A 21162-nucleotide genomic window follows, 5' to 3' on the forward strand; every position below is an offset into this window, starting at 1 on the left:
TTCATGTTCATGGTTTGCTGAAAAACGATAAAGAGTGGGAGCAACCAGCATCAGTTCGATACCCTTACATACTATACTCTCCTGGGATCCACCAAGTTAAGACAAGACTATTCAGCCCCTTTTAATTTAGTCACAACTGCTGTACAGGAGATTTGGCTTTCGGTTTCAGAATTCTCGGATCATGTCTTTGATGTTGCCTGAACCACCATTATAGGTTGCAAATGCTTCTGCAAGAACTTGGACTTAGCTACTCTCAAGTTCTCACCCTGCTAAGTTCCATCATTCTCAATCAGACCCTGCCAGAGGACAGTCGGGGAGGACCCAGACTATGCAAGCTCCGCTGAATTTGAAGATGAGCTTGTGATAGACGTAAACCAGTCACAAAATTCAACCTCAAGACATTTATCAGCTCTCCTCAACTTGAATAGGGATGGTGGATGCAGTTGCCGGTCTTATTTGCTTGTGTGGGATTAACTTAATCCAACTTGATGCTGTTATATATGTGAGAGGGAGTATAGCATATGGACACTCTTCAAAGGCTGTTGTGATTTTCCAAACTCCAAACACATCAAACCATCATTTCATGTCTTTCGACTTTTCAGCAGGGAAAGAGGAAAAACCGGAGAAAGATAAAAAATTCAGAGTAAAAGAAAATATTTCTTCCATTCATCTCTATGCAAAAGGGTTTAATTCTTTTGACATGACGATTTTTACAATATATATGGATCATTCTCGGCTAGTAATACACGACCAAAAAGAATAAGTTATTATACATCTAGATCGCACTCTCAAGCCTAAATAGGAGAATGACTTTGAAGTTGATCAAAGGAACAGAACTATTAACCAACATGGTATTAAAAAGTAACCTTGATCAGTGACTGAAGAAGAGCTTACCAGAAAATCCACACACCATTAATTTTCCTGGCATTTTAGATCTTCAAATGGTTTGGGACAATTTACTCAAGTTTGTGATACTGGCATTCCGCTTACTTAAAATGGTCTTGATGAATGAGCGCAACATATTCAGGAAGCAAGTCATCATTGTTCTGTTTCCATATCTCACCATTTGCATGGACAAGCCATGATATTTGAGGAGAAAGTACTGAATAATCTGCTGCAGGAAATCAACAACCATAGTCAACAATATTTCTCAGAGCCCTTGGCATGGCAGATTTTCAAGTTCCATTATTTTCATGTCACCGTATTTACCAAATACTGCGAATTTTGGCTAATCATCTATCTTTTTAAGTGAGTCAGAAATCACGTACTCGACATGCAAAATAATAGATGCAGTTTATGCCATAAGGGAAGATTTGTCTTCACTAAGAGATTATCATCCTAGTTCTAGAAAGCATATGACTCTCAACAAGATGTCAAGAACTTAGGTCTTCATCATTTTAATCCAACTTAACAGCCAGAATTTGTGTAGGGATCGTTTGAGGAAAGGCAAGACAATGCAGTGAATGAGGAATGCTCCAAACATTCTGTGTCCAACATGGATAGAATAAAAGATATCTCAATTATTTGCCCGGTATGAATGAACGATGCTATGCTCCTCGTTGATCTCTAACTATGAGAATCATTAAGCTGAAGACGCCAAGCAGGGGAGAAAATGGACCACTAAACTTGGTAAATAATTAGCTTGTCATAGCCACTGGCATTAGCAAGCTGCACTTGGCAATAATCATCAAACACACTCAAGCTACTGCAGTATAGGAAAAAGAGTTGACACTTCTCACTTTTCATATAAAAAGAGGAGGTTATTACCTGCAGATTGCTGTTTTTCGGGATCCCTTGTAATGTGCAAAACCATGGTTCCTGAAAGCACAGTAATAAAACCACAGAGTACTGAAACAATGCTACTAGCGCTCTGACCAGACCAATCCTGGAGTAGCAGAAAGTCATTAGAGTTTCAATTGGAAATAAACACAATGTAAAACAGCCATAAGATATGACTTTCTTAATACCTTGAACATTATGGCACTCGCAAGAATGGTAAGCGATGTGAACAAGGCATAATAGATTGGAGATACTATAGCAGTATTAAATGTGTCCAAAGCCTGGAAAAAAGCCACAACTACCCATGAAACTTAAACCCTTATTCAGCATTAAACAACAGGATAATAGAACTTGGAAAAGATAGCAGTAAGTATACATGTGTGTGTTCCCTTTTCTCTAGAGATTTGCGTCTTTATGTGCATGTTTCTAACATTCATACTGGACCATATGTGTGTATATAATACTACTCAATATAAGCATATGCACTTATTTTTCCATTTAGCTGAAGAAGTGTGTACGAACAAAGAAAATAATCTATCCGTGGACTTAGATTAGAAAATTGCAGTACTACCAGACATTCCACCGGAGACACCGACACCATTATAATCCTTGTTAATCACATTTACATAATAAACACAACGAGTGTTTTTCACATGAAGACATGGCGGGCATTCCCGAGAAGAGACAAGTCACCCAATCAGGAAATGAGAAGGCAAAAAAGTTTTTCCAACATCCATCAACCAACAGCATGCATTAAACAAAAATTGACAATATACCTTGAAAATCAGCAGTCACTCTCTTTCCAAGTTAAAGTCTCCTACTTCTATATATATCTTAAATGGCAGATGGTGGGCCAGAAGACCCAGCACCTCACAAGGAAATGGGGAAGAGATAGAGCAAAAATACATAAGGCCGACGTCTTGTGTTGCTGGCATATAGTCTTACTCAATACAGCCACGGAATGACAAAAGTAGCTACCAGAAATTTAGACCAAGATCTGGTGAAACATATAGTGGATAACACTGACCGTGCATGTGATCTTCCAAGGAAAATTGATCAGTGTGTAACATACGGTATTTGAATAGGGGACAGTTTTGCAACACACCATTGTTGGTTTAGTTTTTCACTACATTAATGCATCACCTGACATAATTAATTGATACAGGCGATGCATTATGTATGCAAGATGCAGCTAATCAATATCCTCCCTCACAGCAATTGAAGGCCCAAATCCACATTGTCAAGGAACTTCAGGTGAGGTTTTGAAATAGCGGCAGTCGTGTCACAGATTTAAGTGAAGGCCACTTCGGAAGTACCTTGCAATTCTAAGAAATGTAATACTATATGGGCATAATGAAAAGAAAAGAGGAGGTTCAATGGAGGACAGAGGGACAATATAGCACGGCTGAGTGCTACAAGCACATACAATCTATGGGTACATAAAAGAGTAAAATATAGTCGCTACAGCAAGGCATCAGGTTATGAGCACAGAAAGTCCTGATGGATAGACGAACGACCCAGTCACAGGGGTTAATTTGAAAATTAAGATTGTTATAACCAACCTATCCATACAAATAGAGACATTGACACATGCAATTTAATCATTTATATTTACTTTCAAGTCCTAGAAGAAACAGAAAGTGAAGAGAAATTATATGCAAGCAAAATAAGTAGCTATCAATGATAAAAGATAGTGAAATTTAACAAAGGGAGAAGGGAAGCAACCTTGTTTAAGTAGATTAATTGAGTGATTATACAGGTGGCTGCAACCATGACAAATACCCAGGACTTGAAGTGGGCAACCTGGCTATAGCCCTCCAAAGTGAGTTTTATAGCAATACCAACTGCTTTAATGCTCATAACCTGCAGCGAAGCAGCAAATCGTTATCTATTGACATAGAAGCATCATTAAATTAGCAACAACCATTTCCTACATGGCCTTCCCAGTACAAAACATGTTTGAAATTTTGCTCTCTCCCCGCTGGGAAGGAGGATTTAAGGGAAAAAGAGAGTCATTTACTGCGATGGGTTTTAAGAAAAGAAAAGCAAATTCACAAATACAGGTGAGTGTGATTCGAGAGTTAATACCACATTTTATTTTCCGCTTTATGAAAATACAATCTGGGAAGCCTTTTAAAAGCTCATTGACTAACCCAGACATCCGTAATGATCCTTTTCCCTTGCAGACAAGAACCAGAAGACATGCTTTGCATAGATGTAATAAACATATACTCACTGTTAAGGATCCAATTATAGAACAAATCCCAATATAAACAAGGATGTTTGTCTGGCCATAGCGTGGATCACAATATAATACAAGGACCAACACAACAGCTACTGCTGAAGCTGTGTACAAAAGAAAAGCTGCGACCAATGAAATAGAAAACTATTCAGCCATCTACAAACAAAACAAAAAAGGAATAAAATCAACACAACCACAATCAAAGTACATGTGCTCACCTGGCTGTATTGCTAGTTCCCAGATCTCTTCTACTGAGCTGATACTATGTTCACCAGGTGCATGAATCACAATGACTGTAGAACCCACAATACACAAGACGCATCCCAATATTCCTAACTTCCCCAATTTCTCCTTCAGTAAGAAATGAGCTAAAACAGCACTGTCGATGAAATAAACGGTTGTTCAGTATTTTTCTCCCATATATGATACTGTGGAAAAGTTATATGGAATAAAGTCGTGCTGAAAGGTGTTTCTTACCAGATTTTTTTTATAGAGGGGGGAAAGAGGATTAAGGCTAAAGGCAGATAAACACACATTACCTGACAATTATGCTTAATGCTCCAAGTGGGGTTACAAGGACTGCAGGAGCATACATATAAGCAACAAAATTTGCAAACTCCCCAACAATCACTGAAAAAATATGAACAAAACTCAAGTTTGACCTACTGATAGAAACGGCATACTTAAATTTTCTAAGGAAAGCAAGACTCACTTGTGACCATTCCAATCCACCAAAGAGGTTCTAGCAAATATCCATAGCCTCCTGAACCTTCATTAACAAAATGAGTATCATCAGGAATGATGTCAAATAATGGCTTCAAACATCAGTATGTAAAAGTTTCAGCAGGATGGTTCAATAAAACTATTCTCTGTCTTACTATCCATTTCCCTGCATAATTACAGTGGGAAAATACTCGAGTAGCTAATTAGAATTCACTTCACTGACCGCCAAGGCACACAGATCACCTTGGCAACTTACAGTTTGCAACAACTTCTGTATACACACCAGCAGGTGCAAATAAAGAGATGACTGGCATACCAACTAAATCATGCCTCATTCATTCACCAATGTATTACACTAAAGACGCATTTTTGTCCTTTTTGAACCATTTGTTATTCATTATGTTTCCAAGGCCAAAACCACATACCCGCAATAAATTCCCTTGCTCACAACCATTTCGAGCTACAACTTAAACTTCCCCCCTAATCCATTCAAGTCATTATGCACTAGACTTCATAAAGAGAAAACAAGACGAAAATTATTACTAAAAAAATTCCTTAAAATGACAGCCTTGCATCACTTAAATAGACGTTGTACCCAAAAAAGTCTTACTACAACATTTGTAAGCTTCGGATTTACAAGGCAAAACAACAGAACTAACTCAAATTACAGGAAAACAAAAAAAAAAAAAAAAAGCGGTTCAAAATAAATCAAAACTTACTGGCGCGAGAACCGGACGCCCCCGCTCTCTGTAAACCCTTCTTCTTGATGATGAAGCTCGACCCAATAAACGCGCTCGAGCCCACCGCCAACCCAAACCCGATTATATTAGTTCTATACATGACCCTACCCGATCCAAATCTGGTGACAATTTCCTTCGTTGATATACCCCAGGAATTTAATTCTCATCTGCTGCCCTATTTCCACAAACTTCAACCAAAAAAAAAAAAAGAAAAAGGAAAGCAAGAAATCAGAAATAAAATGTGCTGGACAAGAGAGTTTGGACCCCTAGGGCTCTGAATTTGGGGAGGATTTCAAGTATGTTTATATACGTGTGTATGTATAGGTACAGGTATAGGTTCCTCGGGTTTTCTTCGCTTGTCAGTCTACATGGATCGTCAATGTCTAATTGGATGGGTATTTTTATCTGGTGTATTTATAAGCTACTTTATATTGGGGCCTTGGAATTTGGAATTGGAGGGAATTCCTCCCCACCCCCACCCCCACCCCCACCCCCTAGCTTATAATTAAATATTTTATGAGATATGCATCCTATTTAATTTATGAGATAATTATATTATCCTTCTCTTAAGTTTATGTGATTACATATAATTTTTTTGTGATTTAGATAATTAAATCTAACATTCTTGAAATTTATTTTTATCTAATAAATAAGCCCATTAATCAATTAGGATTAACTGAATTTGCTAATAATGACAAAAAAACTAAATGAGAATTGATATTTACTCTCGATTAACTGATTAGTGACTTATTTCAGGTCAAATATTTTTTTTCGAACCAAACTATCTTTATAACGGTGAAAATATATATTTTCGCATGCATTAACGTGTATATAAGTAATTTGATCATAAAAAATTTTATTTGACGTGCAATAAGACAATAATAAATCAATCGTGGGATAATATAAATTTTTTGCTGATTTTTTTATTAACATCAGCAAATTTGGTAATTTTTTACAAATGGAGAACCTTATTTATTAGACAGAAATAAACTTAAAGATTATTAAATATAATTTTTCAAATCACATGATATTTATGTGTAATTACATCAAATCTCAATGGAGGGGAGTGCAATTAACTCTTAATTCATTTAATTTATAAATTTATAATAATAAAAATATGTTCAACTTCAATCCCACGTCGAGTATTGTTTACATTATAATTTGGGATGCATTTATTACAAACACTATATAATTAAAGATTTGACTTTGATTTAATCTGTATTTATATTTTTTTAGTTGATGAGGAGTTAATTGGTTGGGGTTACCATCAACTGCTTTCCTTAATAGACAAGTCTCTATGTATTCTATTATTATTCAGTTTTTATTTTTTATATTTTCTTTTATCTATTATTTGCATTTTCTTTTTCCTATTTTTTCTATTAATAGTTGAAACAAATTCGTGAAGTACGATTAAAAAATAAATAAATCCAATATTCATATATTTTAAAAATATGAATATGCAAAAAGTGTGCACTTCTCTCCCTTTCTTTTTTTCTTATTTTTTTGGTTGTGATATGTAGATCTGGTACGAGGGTGTTTGGCTAAATTTATAAGCTCTTAAAAACAGCTTATAAGATGTTAGAAAGCTTATAAGTTCTAATAAAGTGTTTGGCTAATATTTTTTAAAAGAACTTATAATATCTAAAAATAAAATATTTTGAATCTTATAAGCTTTTTTTAAAAAAAGTTAATTGTCCTAACTTTTTTTATAAGATCTTGTAAGCACATGAAATTAATACATCATAAGATAAAAATAACACTGAGAAAATTACAATTTTGGCACCGCAGTATAGGGGGTATTGCAAGTCAAGTACCATTGTTTACAAAATAGACAATTTTGATACCACACTTTACATAGACTTGCAATGTTTGGTACTTTATTTTTATTTTGGTCCCTAAACTTTTAAACACTATCAGTTTAGTCCTTGATATTTTTTTCTTTCAACAGAACAATTCTAGTTACTATTCAATCCATCAAGCCAAACATGCTTCCGAAATAAAAATAAGCCCTCGTAAATTCGTATATTTTCTCGACCATCTTACCCCCGGTATTCTAAATTCTCGATTTTACGAACTTTCACCAACCACACTATCGCAACAGTGTTCGTAGGCACTTGGCTCATTCAGCAACAAACAACACAACCCTATTTCATTTTTCTTAGGGTATAGAGAATACTCCAATATAGGGACTTAATAAAATTTTGGATAATAAATTAAATAGAAACCTAAATTTTATTGAAAAATATATAAAATATTACATAGATGTTATTTTCCCCATTGGAGGAGACAACTATTTAGCCTCTTGTATGAAAGAGGACTTGACTTGTTGAGGAAACCCCCATAAACTGAAAGTTTAAAACTACAAAGATTTGAAAGACACAATCTATTATGCTTTGAAGAGTAGGAGATAATTTCTGATGATCCCCATCTGCTTCATTGCTTCATTATTTATAGGTTTTTTGGGACTCCAAACTTATTTTTGATGGCGTTACTGCGTTCATTTTAAGAAGTATAGTACCTAAATCGCAAAGTGGCCTATAGTATGGTACCAAAATTGCATTTATTCCCAAAACACCTTAGGATTAAGTGTTTTTTCTTCTTTTTTGACAAAAGTCCACATAGGAAATTTTGGAAATTCTCTTTTTACAAAATATTAAAAAAAATTAAAATTATATAAGAGGAGTGAATTACATTAACCATATGTAAGCTCAATTCTGAGTTAATGTTTTGTTTTGGATATTGATCTGAAATGCCAACGGATCCAGGCCCATGTCAATAAGCCCATCTAGGCTAAGAGCAAATATAACAATAATAATCAATATTATTACAGTCCCAAGGCCTCGTTTACTTTAAATAATTAAATAATTATCATCCTAATGGGGGTGGTTCTAACTAAAAAAAAAAAAAAAAAAGGACAAGTAGTTAAAAGAGGAAAAAGGTAGCAACTGGAGACAATATATTTATAGAAAGTTGCATGGCACATAAGTAAAGATGAGAATAGTAAAGTATGCTTTTTGGTGATTCATCTTTCTATTATGGACCAACTAATTAACAAACAAGTGCTTATGCTGTTTTAATCAGACAATGATGAGGATACCACCACTTTCATATGTTCCATTCCGGTTGTGTTTTGAAAACTATCAGCCTAATATTTATGAGATTGCAAGAAATATAATACATATAACCACTTGCCATTTTATAGTATGATAGATATACCCACAATAAAAAGATTAGGCAAAGGTTATTTGCATGTATAGTGCATCCGGATAAAATCGCCATTTGATTAAGAGAAAAAGGGCAAAGAGTTGCTATTGCCGGTGCGAGCTTACCATAAAATCTACGACATTCTATTTTTTTATTTTAACCATTTTTTACTGTCTGCTGTGAGGTCGTATTTATGGTAACTGCAAAGAGCAGTGGCAGATGCTGTACAAAGCCATAATCTCTGTCGCTCTCCATTCCATCTTTCTTTCTTTCTCCCTCTCTCTCTCTCTACATATATATATATGTGTATCTATTACCATCGCTTTCTCATCTCTCTTTCTCTGTCTTAAAAAGTTATATAATCTTTTTTTGTTTTTTTGGTTTTTTTCTCATGTGTCCTTTCATTGTGCTTCAGTTGCAGAGCCCCCATAAAAGCCTATGTCACAGTCGCCGCCATTAGCAAAAGTCGTGGACTTTTGCCTATAAATCCCTCTTTCAAGACTACAGAAAACTACAACTGGTAAGCATATACAAAAATATATATCAAGCACTTTTGCCCACTGCCACCACCCTCTTAGACTTTATTATATAATAATATATATATATTTCTTTTGTGTATCTATGTTTGTGTGTAATCTACAAACACACTACATCAACACTCTGTAGTACATAACGCTCTTCTTCACCATTCAAGTCCCTTTTTAATTTTCAAGATTTTTTAGCTAGAACAAAAGGTGGGTTTATCCAGAAATCTATTGCTTTTCTTTTCATCTCCGTTTCTCATGGAATGATTTAACTTTTTCATTGTTCAATGTTGATGATGAGCATTTCTTCTATCTTCCCTGGATGACTTGAGTGTTTGGTACTGTATAGTTTCAATCAAATATTCACCTTGTTTGCAGGTTACCGTATGCCATTGTAACAAAGGTCTAAACCCATTGTTCACCAACCTTGCACAAAATGGCTGACAAAAGCCCGGACTTCAACTCACACAAATTTCCTTCCTCTTCCCAGGTGATTTCTTTTATTCATCTTGTGTAGATGGTGTTCATGCTACTCAATCCTTGTTACATATGCTAATTTTCTCTGAATGTTCTTGGAAAGGTGGTGGAGGAGTTGAAGGAACTATGGTCAATGGCACTCCCCATAACAGCAATGAACTGTTTAGTCTATGTTAGAGCAGTTGTTTCAGTATTATTCTTGGGCAGGCTGGGAAGTCTAGAGTTAGCCGGTGGAGCCCTCTCCATTGGCTTCACAAATATCACTGGCTATTCAGTTTTAGTAGGCCTTGCCTCTGGCCTTGAGCCAGTCTGCAGCCAAGCCTATGGCAGCAAAAATTGGGAACTCCTTTCACTCTCTCTGCACCGCATGATCTTCATGCTTTTCTTGGCAATCATCCCCATTAGTGTTCTTTGGGTCAATCTTGAATCGATCATGCTTTTCATGGGTCAAGATAAAGATATAACCTCAATGGCTGCAATATACTGCATCTACTCAATCCCAGACCTTTTGACAAATACTTTTCTACAGCCATTGAGGGTTTACTTGAGGTCGCAAGGGGTGACTAAGCCCCAAATGTGGTGCACATTAATGGCGGTGATATTCCATGTGCCGTTGAATTATGTTCTTGTGGTGGTTATGGGGCTGGGGGTTCCCGGGGTGGCTATGGCTTCTGTTTTAACTAATCTGCACATGATGGTGCTGATGATGGGATATGTTTGTGTCTATGGTAGATGGGAGTGGAAATGGAAGGCCGGGATTGGGGGTGGTTGTGGTGGGGTTGGGCCGCTCCTTAAGTTGGCCGTTCCGAGTTGTATAGGAATATGCTTGGAGTGGTGGTGGTATGAGATTGTGACGGTGCTGGCAGGGTATTTGCCTAATCCTAAGCTCGCGGTGGCTGCCACTGGGATAATGATTCAGACAACTAGTCTTATGTACACTGTTCCAATGGCTTTGGCTGGCTGCGTCTCTGCGCGAGTAAGTGCTTATCTTATGGTGAATGTAATGTTTTATATCACTATCTGTAAAGGAGTTAGGGGGTTTGTAGGGGAGTTATTGGCCATCTTATGCATTGCTCAACCATTTAGCTACCATATTTTGGAGATCGTTCCAGTTTATTGAATAACTATGATAATATGAAACTTTATTAGTCATCTGTTCTGCCCTGTTTTACTCACTGATGGTAGAAGCTATCATGCTAAGTTTAGAGAGCTTAATCATGGTTGAACATTTTCAAGAACTCTTGGTTTTCTACTTGATTACATCACACCTCAGCTTGTATAACTACTGAATTGATCATACCCATAAATGTAGTTAAACAAGTGGCGAATGGGACAAGCAGTCCATCTTGTTCAGTTGTTAGCAACTTCCGTGTGCATTTGACATTTATGACATACACATCTAACCAACCAAACATTGTGACTCTTTTGCTCATTCTTTTCTTCTGTTATGCCTAAAGATTATGATCATTCTTTTTGATAAAGCATCCGAGTATCTAATACTAGTGGGCATTGTCTAGAACCTCTTGTTTAATTAATATATTCCGCATTTATTCGTTATGCTTGAAGCTTATGGCCCCTTTTGCTTGTTCCCCTTTTGGAGATTCTTGAAACTCACATTTCAATGATTAAGTGATGATTGTGTGAGATAAATTTATGCTGTGATCCTCTTTGCCAGGTAGGCAATGAGCTGGGAGCTGGGAAGCCATACAAAGCCAAGCTAGCTGCTAGGGTTGCATTAGCTTGTGCATTTGCTATTGGATTCATCAACGTCATTTGGACAGTGATATTTAGGGAGAAATGGGGCGGGTTCTTCACAACAGATGACGAACTTAAAGCTCTCGTTGCATCAGTTCTGCCAATCATCGGCTTGTGTGAGCTGGGCAACTGTCCACAGACCACAGGGTGTGGCATCCTACGTGGCACAGCCAGGCCGGTTGTGGGCGCCCACATCAATCTTGGCTCATTTTACTTTGTGGGCACTCCCATAGCCGTCGGCCTAGCCTTCTGGCTCAGCATTGGCTTCACGGGGCTGTGGCTAGGCCTGCTGTCGGCTCAAGCTGCATGTGCCGTATCTATTCTATATGTCATATTCTACTGCACAAACTGGGAAGGCGAAGCTGTGAAAGCCTCAGAACTCTCTAGCCTAGAGATGGGCAATAAGTGTGGAACTGATGAAGAGGAAAAGAGATTATTGGTTATGGAGAAGGAAAAGAAGAGTGATGTAGTATAGGGGAGGTGAAGGGGAATTGGGATGTGTGGGGAAATGTTGGCAACTTGGACTTGTTTTTTGTTTTCTATAGTGCTCCATGTGGGGAAAAAGTTATATGCCTGCTTGAATATTTGGTTTTCTGAGGTATGGGGTTTTGTGATCATCAGACAATTTTTATTCAGGCAGAGAATTTCATGCTCATGGTGGCCCATACAAAGCAGTTATATTACATAATTGAGGGTGTAAGACAATATTCTTAATTCTTGCTTATTCATACACATGATGGTCAAATCAAACTGATGAATGTCCCCCTCCAGCTGCCCAAATATTCTTGTAATTCTGATGTTGACCAAGTGCTTTGACCCTTATATCCACACTAAAAGACATGATGAGCTACTGTTGAGAGTGGCTATCTATGAAGCAGAAGTGTCCTCATCTCATTTTCATTTGTGTGTAGAGAAGTGGGATTCTATCTATGAATCTATAATTTGTGGATAGGGATAGGCAGAGTAGTCAGGTTTTATTACCGGTACTCAGAATTTGGCTTCAAAGATTTTTGTGGATGGTGGGATGTTCTGTATGCGCGCTCAGTACAGTACAACTCTTTTTCTATTTAGCTACAGACACACACCACTTGTCGAGCTAGTAATGCATCAACAACTCCTAATCAGATAATTCTCGAGCTGTTTGTTCCGAGTATCACACGTAAGCCTTACCCTTACGTGTAAATTTTATGGAATATTGTATTGACTTAGTGGTAGAAACAAAGATTATTTAGTCGATTTCCCTTCTAACAAAAGTCAATGCAGAATTAAGGGGCACGAAAAGCGCAGAGAAAAATAGATAGCGAAATAACCCAAATCCTTATATTGACAAGACGGCCAACACCATCAAAGTATAAAAAGGATGTCCTCATCCCGATCAAAAGCAAAGAAAATATCAATTCAAAGTGCGAGCACAATGACAATGACTTGGTACAAGATAGAATGGATAGGAGAATAATACTAATTCAATAAATTTCTCGACTATTCACTTAATCATCATAAAAAAGATGTGCATAGTTGTTCTAAATATAAAATAAAAGGTATTATCCGATTTTTATATTATTAATTGATTAGATAAATTACATTAAAAGAGTTGAACAAAAATATTGGAATCCTTAAATAATTATTTAACAAACATTAATGGTTGTGAAGTTAAGTTCCTATTGTGGTCAGAACTTATGGCCAAAAATTTGAATTCAGGTAAATATTAATGTTATGAGGAATGGTATGCATCTTTTTAAAGTAGCGGAGCATTGCGTATGTAAACAGAAGCAAGTACGGGACAACTAACGGCGGGGGAACGAAATAAAAGATAGAAACCCTAACGCCGGGAGCCACGGGTAACCTCCTCGTCAAGCGTCGCCACGCCCGGAGATCGGCGATGGCCACTACCTCCTCTAAAACCCCATCCACCACCGACACTGCCGTAGTTGCTGCCTCCCCTGCGGCACCCAATTCTTTCGATTCGACGATGCAGAGGCTCCCTCTCTCCGTTGATCAGTTACGCCACTGCTCCGAAGCTTTAGAATGCTTCAAGGCCAGGAAATGCAACTCTCCACAAACTATCCGTCAAGAGTTTCAGACCTTGCAGGTCCGTGAAATGGTTGATGTGGCGATTTGTTAGCATTATGGTTTATTTGCGCGTATCTGTTCGTTTATCTTTGTTTATGAGCAGACGTAGTTGTAATTTGGGAATTGTGTTTAGGTTCTAGCTTTGACGTAATAAGAGGCTTAAACAAGTTCTCTTGATATGCTCCTTGTTGCCTGAAAGCTCAGGAAGAAAGCTCGCAGATTGAAGTGCGTGATCCTCATGCAAAACGTTTGCTGGATATATTTATAGTGATTCTGTTGTTTTTCTTTACTTCTTATAAGGCTTTACTTCTGCCTTAAGTTTCCATGAACTGATTTTGGAGAGATTAAGTTTCTTAAGATTAGGTCAGGCTTGATGTGATTGAGCATGTGGGGTTTCAGGAGTCGGGTCTCGTAAAGATTTGGTTAGGCGTGATGTACTTGAGCTTATGGGGTTTCAGGAGTTGGGTCGTACTTTTCGTGAAAATGGTTCTTGCATCAAATGCTAGTATACTCATGTGACGGGTATGGAAAATGCATTCTTAGTGGGCTGTTAGCACGGTATTTGAGGTCTTATAGTTTGGTTCCTTGGATTTACAATGTTCTTGGTCATGCCTTAAAATATAAGATTGAGGTGTGATTTTTCAGCTTCTGATGTATGAGTCCTTTGATTTCCGTTTTAGACTTCACTGATCCTGGTCATAATAATGCGAGTTTTGTGGTGATCTCAGGAGCTACTTCCTGAATCTCAATGTCTTAATTTCCAGCTTTATTGTCCAGTTAGTCAAACTGAGTTGGACAAATTAACCATGGAAGCACAGCAGATTTTTTATATTACCAGTTCTTGACTTGACTTTCACTCTATTTCAAATATGGGAAAGAGATAAAACTGGAAGTTGCAATGCCATATTGATCTCATTGCTGAACATACCAAACATAGGTTTACCATTTAGTTCATTTCTATTTCCGTTGTCATTCCATTTCAATATCATTTCCATCCTTGTACCTTCTATTCCTCTCATATTAAGTGTCATATTAGGCGAACTCAGTTTCTCATGATATTTGGTGCTGTCTGTATTTCCCTTTCTTTTGACATATTTTAGATATGTTTCCATGTGTATGGATCTAATCTTTGCCGGTTCAATGGGTAAGCATGAATAACCCAGTTTCTAATTTATGAAGGGAACTTTGTTTTATTCTAAAGAATGTAGAAAATTCAATTTCTTTATTGCAGGCAAATAGGACGAGAGCTTCGGACATGATAAATAGATGTACTGTGGCACTTGACAGCTTAAATTACTCCAAGAACCGTTATACTGATGTCTTGCCATGTATGCCAACGAACAGTAAATCCATATATATATATATATACTTGTGTGTGTGCGTGTGCATTCGTCTTTCTCTTTTACTTAAAATGTATTTTCATCTTTCAGAAATTATAGTTTTTAAATTCCATTGCTACAGTTGATGATAACAGGGTTATCTTAAAGCAATGTACAGATTACAGATCTTCAGCTAGGGGGTATATCAATGCAAGCTTTGTTACGGTAGGAATTTTATCTGAATTGAATTTAACATGATATATTTATGGCATACTCTTATAAACACACTTGTTTGATATGTCAATCTTTGTGACATTGAAAACTGTTTCGTTTGTTCATAGACTTCTGAAAGTGTCTCTCGGTTTATTGCGACTCAAGGTCCGCTTTCGCACACTTCTGAGGACTTCTGGGAAATGATAATCCAGTATCACTGCCCTGTCATAGTTATGCTTACCCGGCTGGTTGACAATTACCGTGTAAGCTATGAGTTCTGTGATTTCTTAGCAGTACATCAGAAGTTGCCGTTTGTACCATGACATCGTCTGCCTCATTGTGCATTATTAATGAATTTTTTTGCTTCATGTTTCTTGAACTTTTTATAAACCTGTCCTGCCCATTGTAAGATTTACCATAAAGCTTTCCTATTTCATTCAGTACAATGTGATGTAATTCATAACTGCCTTTCTAGTTTCCACATTGATTCTCTATCTCATTTTCTATGTTAGTTGGTTTGATACCCGCTGATTTCTTGGGTTCATGATTTTGTAGTATTTATGTATATTCGAGGGCAATATTTGTTTCTACTAGACCATCAATTAAATGCTGATAAATCTTTTAGACTTTATTTGAACTTTTCTTTGTCATAACAATTTTTAGTGAAACTAACTGCAGACAGTGAAGTGTGTTGATTATTTTCAAGCAGAGGATGGACCTAGAGACTTTGGTAACATATGCATCTCCACCAAGTGGATACAAACAGCAGATAATTCATTAATCTTGCGATGCTTAGAAGTCAAATACAAAGAGGTGAGGCTATCATCTAGAAGTGATGTGGATTACAAATACTCAACACTATATGGAGACTTGTTGACATTCTAATCAGCCACATGAACAATGAATATTATTAAAAAGGACGCATAACTTGCATGTTGTCAGGCAGGAGAAGGTGTTTGTAACAATGTCTCTAATGCACCAGAAGTAATCTGCACCGTGAATTCTGATCTAAAAGCTTGCTCTTCTTTTCTCTATTTTTTTTCACTGGTGATGACTTGAAACATAGGTCAATTGAGTTGAAGTCAATCGTCCTATAATGATTTAGAATCTTCAAATAAGGTTTTGAAATCTTAGTTAAATTGAAACTTCAATGCTGTAAAAACTGTTAATTCCCAAATATTCTGATTTCGGATACTTTGCTTCAACCTGTGGCTTGATCCTTTCTTTGATCTCTTAACTTCCGTAAAATTGGATGAAGCTCAGTCAACATCCATCATCACTAATTATGCCTCAATCATTATGCAATTGTGTTCAAAAAGACTTCAGTTACAAATAAAGTGCATTTAAGCGAGCATAGCGCTTTATTTTGCAGTCAGAGGAACCACCATTGTCTGTTTTGCACGTTCAGTACCCTGAATGGCCTGACCATGGAGTTCCCAAAAACACTCTTGCTGTTCGTGAGATCTTCAAAAGGATAGCTGGTGTCCCCCCTAGTCTTGGGCCAATTGTTGTTCACTGCAGGTCTGCCTTTGATAATGATTTTAAAATGATTGTCGGAAGTGCTCTTTAATGCCTGACACTTGTTTCTTTAGCAGTGCAGGTATTGGTAGAACTGGAACATATTGTGCCATCCACGACACTATCCAAAGAATTCTTATTGGGGACATGACCGCTTTGGACCTTGTTAATACCATAACCACTTTTAGGTCACAGCGAATTGGGATGGTGCAGACACTGGTAATTTTCTTGATAGTTTCTAATCCTTGAACTTAGTGAAAGTGATTCTGATCATTCTCTATTTTGAAGCACCAAACTGGACTTTCTTGTCAATGATTTCCTAGCACTAAAGCTTCATTGAAGATCTTTAGGAATTCATGGATTCAGTGCAGAGGATAAAATTTTTATTCTTTTAGTAATGATATTGGTGTCCTTCCTATAAAAGTTGCATGATAACTGCGAAATGCCAATAGCATAATTCTAGGGTTCATCTTCGTGTCATCATACTTCCACTTTGCGCTGACTATTTATGACTCTTACTTTGCAGGATCAGTATCTCTTCTGCTATGATGCGATTATTGACGAACTTGAAAGCCTCATTTTGGATAGCAACTCTTGTGGTAGATCATAATGATATTTCACTGTTCTTTCATTAAGTCCTCCACATCATGCTTCGTGACAGTAGACCCACACGTCCCTCGATGCTTTTGCTTTCTAATCTATCCTATTTTCAATTCCAGGGCTTAACCCATGACATTGAATTGATTATAAGTAGTGGAGAAGAATGTTAACGCACACATCTTAAAATTGCGGAATCTTCTTGGCAAGAATGAAAATGCTGTAGTACAACTAACAGTAGGGGGAAAGGGCAAACTGCATGTAATATTTGGTGTATCATCTATGGTGATTGATGCCAACTGTATAGATAGCTAGAGCTCATTGTAAACCCTGTATCTTAGGATGGTGAAGGTGTTATGGACTTTTCGTTGGAAAAGAGCTGTTTGCATTGTTTGCACATCTTCAATGCTTGTAATTCACGAGTACTAAGAAGTGGCAAAAGGCTTTTCTTGAGGGCCTCACCAAACTCGTATGTCCTTTTTTCTAATATTCTGTTGACTAAGCATGAGCTGCTTTATGAATATGTGTTGGCTTTTCTTGCAGCATGAAGAATATCCATGAATACGTTCCAACTATATTTTTTTATAAAAAAATTGAAATATAACTTTATCTCTAATCAATTCTCGATTCGATTTTGAAGGGTAGCTGGTTATATGCAAATTCACAATTCAGCTTCCATGAGAATTTTGATAACCTTTATTGTCACGTTATCTCTTACAGATTAAATGCAGAATTCTCTTTATGGTTCAGTAAACCATTTCGCTCCACCTTCGTGAATGAATTGATTCTCCTTGTTTTGAAGAAATAATGAAACCAGACATACTTGATTATAAGTTTATAACCTCTTTTCTGATACTTGACTCATGATCTCATAGCTTTTAGGAATAAACTCAAACGTTCTCTGGAGCTACACTCGCAGAAATATACATGTATATAATTCTCCTAGGAAGCATATATAGATGTGTGTAAACGTGTGATAATGTCAACACTGAAAAGGGTCCTTAAGAGCTCTGTTTAGTGATATTATTGTATCGCCAAGAACAAAATATAAGTAAAATTTTCAGCTGGAGAAGATCAAAGTATAAGAAACCAAAAATATCGACTTCCCAAGGGCAAATTTGATACAAGATGCCGCCATGTGCAAAAGAAGCAAAATTCTGTCACTCCTCTTTCTTCTGAGCTACTCTTGCACGATGTCTCAGCTCAGCCTTTTTCCATCTGACAATTAGATGGCACAGTGAAAACAAGGTATTCACCTGCAAACAGAAAGTAAGGGACAAAGTATTAGTTTCTCATCACTAATGAGAAAAAACATCAACAAAGAGTGGGACTGGTAACTAACCAAGATTATAATAGCAATCACCAAAAGTGGCCCAGACCAGAGTACTGAGAGAAAAAGTCCATTGCGGTCAAAATAGTTTTGCCCTGCAAAGCTTCTCCAGTTGCCGGCTAAGTAATGATTAAGCCTCTCGGCAAGATACACTCCTCCCACTGCAGAATGTCACTGCATCAATTAAATTTCCTGTACAATGGGAATCTACAAGCTACATCACACAGTACATGCACTGTTTTCTAATATATACCAGCTGGTGTGCTTCCGCAAAATCATCTAAAGCCTTTAAACCTAGAGTTCCAACAAAATTGCTGAATCTTCTGCAGTTTTCAACTTTAGGTCCCTTTATATAGCATTTTCAATCATTGAGGCTAGAACCAATAAGTCAATGGATTAACATTACCAGCCTTTTCTGAATGTAATATCTTGTGCTCTCTATCCCAGCATTAGTAACACATAAGAATTCATTATGCAAGAGGGCATTATAGGAAGGATGCATACATGCAAGAAGGAACAAACACATCTGAAAGTTGATGTTCTTCCTCGACATAAAAGCTACCAGCAGCAACACCACATGGAAGGAAATAAGACATATCAACCAGGGCTCCTGAAGTCAAGAAAGCAAATTCAAATCTCAGAGACAAGCAGAGATGTACAATGGTAATTCATCTAACAGATTGTCCAAAAATGCATACCCCCATCTGAAAGATGAAGTGACAGGACTTAAAAGCAACAAAACAACATCTAATTGGTAAAATCTTTTATCTAAAGGAACAGAAATAAGCTGACAAGTAAATGACTTAACCGAAAGTAGCAAGCACATAAGATGAAAGAAGAGAACGACTTTACAAGATCTATGAAAATATCATTGAATAACAGATTAAGCAAGTTGATACTAGTTTTAGGTAGAATTCAGGTAGATCACATAAAACAGTGTGTAGATCATTGTAGGACCTTAGAAACCAAAATATGAAAGAAATTAACAACATAAAGATGACAAGAAGAAGAAACTAAGAAGTATAGTGAATGGATACTGCAAAGAGAAGTCCAGCAAACATTTCAGCTCAGAGGATATAAACTGTTCTCAGGGGTCAAAAATTATTTATTATGGAAAGAACTGGTCAATATATCTTCAGAGTGGGAGTATGTCTGGTTACTTTAAGCTCTTTTGCTCATTTAAGCAAGTAAAATATTGTGCAATGGTCAAATTAACCTAACCAAAAGCAAAGAATTTACTTGAAATCAAGCATATGGAACACTGTGAAGCTACTTTGGCACATAGGATACAAATCATCAAAGCACATTTTAAAGTTTTATCTTGTGTCTTCCCCCTCACACCTCAGTTTCACTTCTAAATCAAATTGCAAATTTCCTCATCTCCAGTCTGCAGTTGGGTCAACATTAAAAACTAGACTCACTACTAGCCTCGTCCATAGAGAACTTCCACACAGTATTATCAATGATCTAGGTTCCCAAATTCCACAAATTGAGATTTCCAAAAAACATTTCTCCCCCCTAAGTATTTTCTTCCTTATCTCTGGAAACATTTTAAAGCCACAACTTGCTTGCTGCTTGGTAAAGTGTTTTCCAAAATTAATTACAGAAAATGGGTCTCAAAGATGATGAAATGCGTGTGTGTGTGTGTGTGTGTATATATACAAGTGGTAAAATTTTGAGTTGATACCCATATAAATCCGGCCCTCCAGGAATCGCATTTCACCTTCAGTTCCTACTATTTCCTACTCTCACTTTCGCAAGATTGCATCTCTATCCAGAAGGCCAACCAATAATTTGTGCTTCGAAGCATGCTTGACCCCCAAAGCATAAGGCACATGAAAAGATTAGGAAGAAAAGAAGCCAAGGAATGCGGAAAAAACAAAATGTTGAACAAAAAAATGCTCCAGTGTCTGCGATACAAAAGTACTTCAAAGCAGATCAGTTATTTCAAGGGATACAAAAAGTATATCAAAATGCGGTGATGGAGAAAAACACGAACAAAACCAAGTATTACATGCCCCACAGACGTAGATGCAACTATTACACATACAAAATACAAAATCTCAGCCATTGCAGCAATTGAGAACATTGGTTGTCAACTAAATCTCAGAAACCTCGAGAAACACACATCTTAATCAGAAGTCAGAGGCTAAATAAAAAAAAAAAAGAGAAAACGAAATTAGAGGTACAAATAAATGAGTATGAGAACATATACAAACGTAGCTACGTAAAATACCTTCCAGTCGATGGCATGGAAGAAACCCATGAAGTTTTCATAAGCAGGTTTGAGTCCAGAGCGGAGTTCCCCTGTAAGCTTTTCCACCAGATCTGCCATTTGATCCATGTGAGCATTTAGAGCAGATTGTAGCTCCTCCATAGTTCCCGCTTTTGGCAATTCAGTCCGCCTCAGATATAGGTAGATTATATAAAAAGATGATCTTTTCTATGATTTTCGCACCACAACAGTCCAGAACCCGACTTGTAATTCTATTAGGTGTTGATCGTTACCGACTCGCTCTCAAGATCGGTGTCGAAAGTTCTCGTACTTCCTAAACGTCGACGTCGCAATAGTGAGCCGATACCCCACAGATGCGATTTTGTTGAAATTAGGGCTCAAGAATTGGGAATATATACGAACATCACGCAGTGTCCTGTGGTGTAATGAATTATC

The 21162-nt window shown here is 37.0% G+C and overlaps 4 protein-coding genes across 11 annotated transcripts; 2 read left to right on the forward strand and 2 right to left on the reverse strand.

Moving 5' to 3' along the window:
• Positions 1–644: 644 nt before the first annotated feature.
• On the reverse strand, positions 645–5886 carry LOC105159520 (putative magnesium transporter NIPA6). Of its 4 annotated transcripts, none has more exons than XM_011076609.3 (9): positions 5464–5885; positions 4734–4790; positions 4561–4651; positions 4240–4400; positions 4016–4143; positions 3505–3642; positions 1968–2060; positions 1768–1885; positions 645–1111 (listed from the first exon to the last, which is right to left on the reverse strand). In XM_011076609.3, the coding sequence occupies exons 1-9, from the start codon at positions 5582–5584 to the stop codon at positions 987–989; spliced, it is 1032 nt and encodes a 343-aa protein (XP_011074911.1). In that variant the 5' UTR covers positions 5585–5885; the 3' UTR covers positions 645–986. The 4 variants fall into 4 exon arrangements, with proteins under 4 accessions (XP_011074911.1, XP_011074910.1, XP_020548630.1 ...); XM_011076608.3 differs by having other exon boundaries at positions 645–1114; positions 5464–5884; XM_020692971.2 differs by lacking the exon at positions 1968–2060 and having other exon boundaries at positions 5464–5886.
• Positions 5887–8890: 3004 nt separating this feature from the next.
• LOC105159522 (protein DETOXIFICATION 54) lies at positions 8891–12194 on the forward strand. 2 transcript variants are annotated; one of them, XM_011076612.3, is made up of 4 exons: positions 8891–9208; positions 9591–9702; positions 9793–10665; positions 11365–12194. In XM_011076612.3, the coding sequence occupies exons 2-4, from the start codon at positions 9649–9651 to the stop codon at positions 11917–11919; spliced, it is 1482 nt and encodes a 493-aa protein (XP_011074914.1). In that variant the 5' UTR covers positions 8891–9208; positions 9591–9648; the 3' UTR covers positions 11920–12194. The 2 variants fall into 2 exon arrangements, with proteins under 2 accessions (XP_011074914.1, XP_011074913.1); XM_011076611.3 differs by lacking the exon at positions 8891–9208 and adding an exon at positions 9218–9422.
• Positions 12195–13145: 951 nt separating this feature from the next.
• LOC105159523 (protein-tyrosine-phosphatase PTP1) lies at positions 13146–17684 on the forward strand. 4 transcript variants are annotated; one of them, XM_020693053.2, is made up of 9 exons: positions 13146–13533; positions 14746–14842; positions 15012–15058; positions 15175–15309; positions 15725–15859; positions 16419–16567; positions 16639–16783; positions 17091–17163; positions 17284–17684. In XM_020693053.2, the coding sequence occupies exons 1-9, from the start codon at positions 13324–13326 to the stop codon at positions 17295–17297; spliced, it is 1005 nt and encodes a 334-aa protein (XP_020548712.1). In that variant the 5' UTR covers positions 13146–13323; the 3' UTR covers positions 17298–17684. The 4 variants fall into 4 exon arrangements, with proteins under 4 accessions (XP_020548712.1, XP_011074915.1, XP_011074916.1 ...); XM_011076613.3 differs by having other exon boundaries at positions 13149–13533; positions 14976–15058; XM_011076614.3 differs by having other exon boundaries at positions 13154–13533; positions 14976–15058; positions 16642–16783.
• A 473-nt stretch (positions 17685–18157) lies between these two features.
• On the reverse strand, positions 18158–21103 carry LOC105159524 (Tmem18). The gene is made up of 4 exons (XM_011076617.3): positions 20728–21103; positions 18996–19101; positions 18504–18652; positions 18158–18417 (listed from the first exon to the last, which is right to left on the reverse strand). The coding sequence occupies exons 1-4, from the start codon at positions 20866–20868 to the stop codon at positions 18322–18324; spliced, it is 492 nt and encodes a 163-aa protein (XP_011074919.1). The 5' UTR covers positions 20869–21103; the 3' UTR covers positions 18158–18321.
• Positions 21104–21162: the final 59 nt, after the last annotated feature.

The sequence above is a fragment of the Sesamum indicum genome, linkage group LG3 (assembly GCF_026168435.1).
Source record: "Sesamum indicum cultivar Baizhima isolate 11 linkage group LG3, ASM2616843v1, whole genome shotgun sequence".
Lineage (NCBI taxonomy): Eukaryota > Viridiplantae > Streptophyta > Magnoliopsida > Lamiales > Pedaliaceae > Sesamum > Sesamum indicum.